Raw genomic sequence first — 3519 nt, 5'->3', positions numbered from 1 at the left:
ACTGACAGGTGACACACCCAGCCTGCAGGTGAGCCGTGCACTGCCCACGCTGCCCGCACTGACAGGTGACACACCCAGCCTGCAGGTGAGCCGTGTGCTGCCTGCACTGCCCGCACTGACAGGTGACACACCCAGCCTGCAGGTGAGCCGTGCGCTGCCCGCACTGACAGGTGACACACCCAGGCTGCAGGTGAGCCGTGCGCTGCCCGCACTGCCCACGCTGCCCGCACTGCCCACGCTGCCCGCACTGCCCACGCTGCCCGCACTAGAGGTGACACACCCAGCCTGCAGGTGAGCCGTGCGCTGCCCGCACTGACAGGTGACACACCCAGCCTGCAGGTGAGCCGTGCGCTGCCCGCACTGACAGGTGACACACCCAGCCTGCAGGTGAGCCCTGTGCTGCCTGCACTGCCCGCACTGACAGGTGACACACCCAGCCTGCAGGTGAGCTGTGCACTGCCCGCACTGACAGGTGACACACCCAGCCTTCAGGTGAGCCGTGCGCTGCCCGCGCTGCCCGCCCCAGCCTGGCAGCACAGCCCTCTCTCCCAGGACCAGCAGCCATGGGGTGCCTTGCGGGCGCCCTGCCCGGTGGCATCACCAGCCCACCCTGGGACTCGAGAGCACTTCCTGCCGCACACAAGGCCGTCGGGGAGGACCAAGGGGGGCACGCAGCAGGCGTGCTGGAAGCCTGGGACCACCCACCACCCGTCCAGCAAATCCAGGAGGGGTGGGCGCCCGCCTCTCACGGCGGCATCTCAGACGCCAGTGCCCCCACCCGCATGCGATGTGGCCCCTCAGGAGCCCAGCCCGCCTACCTGGCGATGAGGTAATTGAGGGACAGCCTCAGAATTGCCAGGAACAGGAACATGGGGATGGCCCAGCCGTGCCACACGGCGTTCATGTACACCTGGGGGGCGGGAAAGACAGGGGCAGCGGGGCTCAGTGGGGACAGCAGGCCCGGGCGCGTGGGACTCGCAGCGGGAGGACCGCCTTCCAGCTGTGGGGAGCCACCCAGGAGGGCCGTGGATGGGGAGGATGCCCTGCCGGGGCAGGAGGTGGGAGATCTGGAAAAGCTGCCCTCTAGGCGGGGACCCCCCTACCCCACGTGTGACCCCTGTGCCCCAAACGGCACAGACGAGGAGGCTGACCACGGCGGAGGACGGGGAGTGGAGTCCCCCTGCCCCCTGCTCCACAGGGCTGCGGCGGGTCTAGAAGGGGGCCTATCCTGGAGCTCGTCTCTGGACAAGGCAGTGGGGCCCGGGGGAAGTGAAGGTAGCAAAGGAGGGGGACCTCCCCCACAGGCTTCCTCTCCCAGGGGACAGAATCCCTGGGACAGGCACCAAGGGTCCTCAGGACCCCGCCGGGGCTATCCGCGAGCTCTTGTTACATCTGGCCGCGCAGGAAGGGCCAGCGCTGTGGAGGACTTGGCGGGTGGTGGCACAGCCGTCTGCCTGTCTCCTTCTGCCACTAGAGGGCCCAACGGCTGCAGGACGCACCCTAAGACAGCTAGGTCTACCTCCCTAATGCCCGGGACGCCAGCCCACCTCCAGTTCCTGCCCCGCCTGGTGGCTCAGAGCCCAGGCTAGGCCCCAGGCCAGCAGTCAGGGTCTTGTCAGGAGCGCAGCACTGTGCCAGTGCTTTACGGAAGGACAGAGCTGAACGCAGGCCAGGGTATCTCTAAGCATGCTGTGGACGACGTGCTACACAGCCACAGTGGTGGCCGCATCTGCTCCAGAACCCTGGCAGGCCCCGGGCCCCGGTCCTGTGGCTACTCCACACACCTACTGGACTAACAGGGACACTGAGCCCGGGGAGCTGCTGTCCGAGGCCACCCTGCTCCCTGGGGTCACGGGGGCGGGGGGGGGGATGGTGCGTGTAATCCACTCACTGTGAAGGCGATAGCTGAGGTGTAGACCGAGTACCAGTCGGATAAGGCAGAGAGGTTCTTCACGAAGTTTGTGACAGGCTTGGCACCTCGCTCTGGGGACAGAACAGACTGTAATGATCAGAATGACACTGGGCCAGCCATCAGCACACCTGTGGAGTCAGGCTGGCTTCCCGGCCTAAAGGGAAACCAAAGGAGCTACCCAAGAACCGACTGGCCACAGGTCCCTTCCTCGCCTGATGCTGGTAATTGTCTGCAGTCCCTGGGGGGCTGCTGCCAGCCCCATCGCTGGCCCACTGATGGGAAGCAGAAAGGGGAAGGGGCAGAGGCAGGGGTGGTGTCTCATTTACATTGCCATTAGAAGCTTTGGAGAAGTGCATCTGGCTCCAAGTCTGCCACGGGCTTTCTTCCCCAGGAAGGCTGGGCAGGACGGCTCTAAATCAGGCCCGTGGCTCACGCCTATAAACCCAGCTACTCAGGTGGCTGAGATCTGAGGATTGAGTTCAAAGCCAGCCAGTCTCACAGGAGACCCTGATCTCCAATTAACCAGCAAAAAGCTGGGAGGAGAGGCATGGTTCACATGGTATAGCACTAGCTCTGAAAGGAAAATCCGAGTGGGAGAGACAGGCCATAAATTCAAGCCCCAGTATTTGCAGACACAGACACACAGACACACACAGACAGACATGCACACGCACGCACACACCCCTGGCTCAGGACCCCTGGCCCCTCCCTCCACCCAGCACGGCACTTACTCAGTCGTCTCATGTTCTCAGTTAACCTGCGAGAGGGAGGGGGAGAAAGGCCAGGGTTAACTCAGCCGTCAGCTTGGCATGCCCGCTGTCCCGCACCCCACCAGCACCTGGCAGCAGGGAGGACTGTGGGCGCCTGGAGCCCTCGCGTGCCTGGACCTGACCGAGTGGCTCAGAGCAGTGGTGCCCGGGCGCCCGGCTGCTGTCGTACCCGGAGAAGGTGGGGGTGCGTCCACACAGAACAGAGCCCCCCTCTATTCTGCCACATCTCCCTCAGAGCAGACAGAACAACGCTGGCCGGGGAGCCGATGTCCGAGGCTGGGACACGGCCCGCCAGTCCTGGCCGCGGGACTGGGCCTCGCCCACACTGCCCCCTGGTGGCCTTGGTCACAAAGCACAGCGAGACCCACGTGGGACGTGATGTAGCTCCCTCCGAAGCCGGCCTGAAGGCCCCCACGGGGAGGTCCCCGGAAGATGGGCACGAGGCCTCAGGGGCTCCCAGCATGCCTACCTGCGGGCACTGAGGGGCTCCTCGGTCTCCACCGTGCTCTCCTCGGGCTGGAAGCGGAAGTCCTCCACATACTCCCCAAACTTTTCCCAGAACCACTTGTGCACGCGCGAGGACAGTCCCTGGCCGCGCCGTTCTGCAGGAGGGGGTGGGCGGGAGGGGGTCATTGCACACCACGCAGCCCCCTTTGGTAGGAAGGCGGGCCTTGGAAGCTGGGGTAGGGAGGGGCCCCCCAACAGAGCCTGCTGGGCAGGGCCCAGGCAATGGGGGGCAGGACAGGCAGGGCTCAGCTCCCCAAGGCACAAGATGCAAACCAAGAAGCGCACACCAGGGCGACAAGCCTGCCACAGACGCCTGCCACAGCCACAGAC

The 3519-nt window shown here is 65.2% G+C and overlaps 1 protein-coding gene across 1 annotated transcript in view; it reads right to left on the bottom strand.

The window, feature by feature from the left end:
- Nucleotides 1-3519, bottom strand: part of Gramd4 (GRAM domain containing 4) — a 64731-nt gene that overhangs the window by 27690 nt on the left and 33522 nt on the right. The window contains exons 7-10 of the mRNA XM_013025721.1: nucleotides 3152-3284; nucleotides 2644-2669; nucleotides 1892-1983; nucleotides 819-910 (exon numbers count right to left, since the gene is read on the bottom strand). Of these exons, the coding sequence (XP_012881175.1) occupies nucleotides 819-910; nucleotides 1892-1983; nucleotides 2644-2669; nucleotides 3152-3284 (343 nt within the window). The remainder of the gene's footprint in view (nucleotides 1-818; nucleotides 911-1891; nucleotides 1984-2643; nucleotides 2670-3151; nucleotides 3285-3519) is intronic.

This window comes from Dipodomys ordii, unplaced genomic scaffold (genome assembly GCF_000151885.1).
Source record: "Dipodomys ordii isolate 6190 unplaced genomic scaffold, Dord_2.0 Scaffold87, whole genome shotgun sequence".
In the NCBI taxonomy this organism is placed as follows: domain Eukaryota; kingdom Metazoa; phylum Chordata; class Mammalia; order Rodentia; family Heteromyidae; genus Dipodomys; species Dipodomys ordii.
The sequence above is the reverse complement of the archived record's forward strand: the minus strand, read 5'-3'. Positions and strand labels throughout refer to the sequence as shown.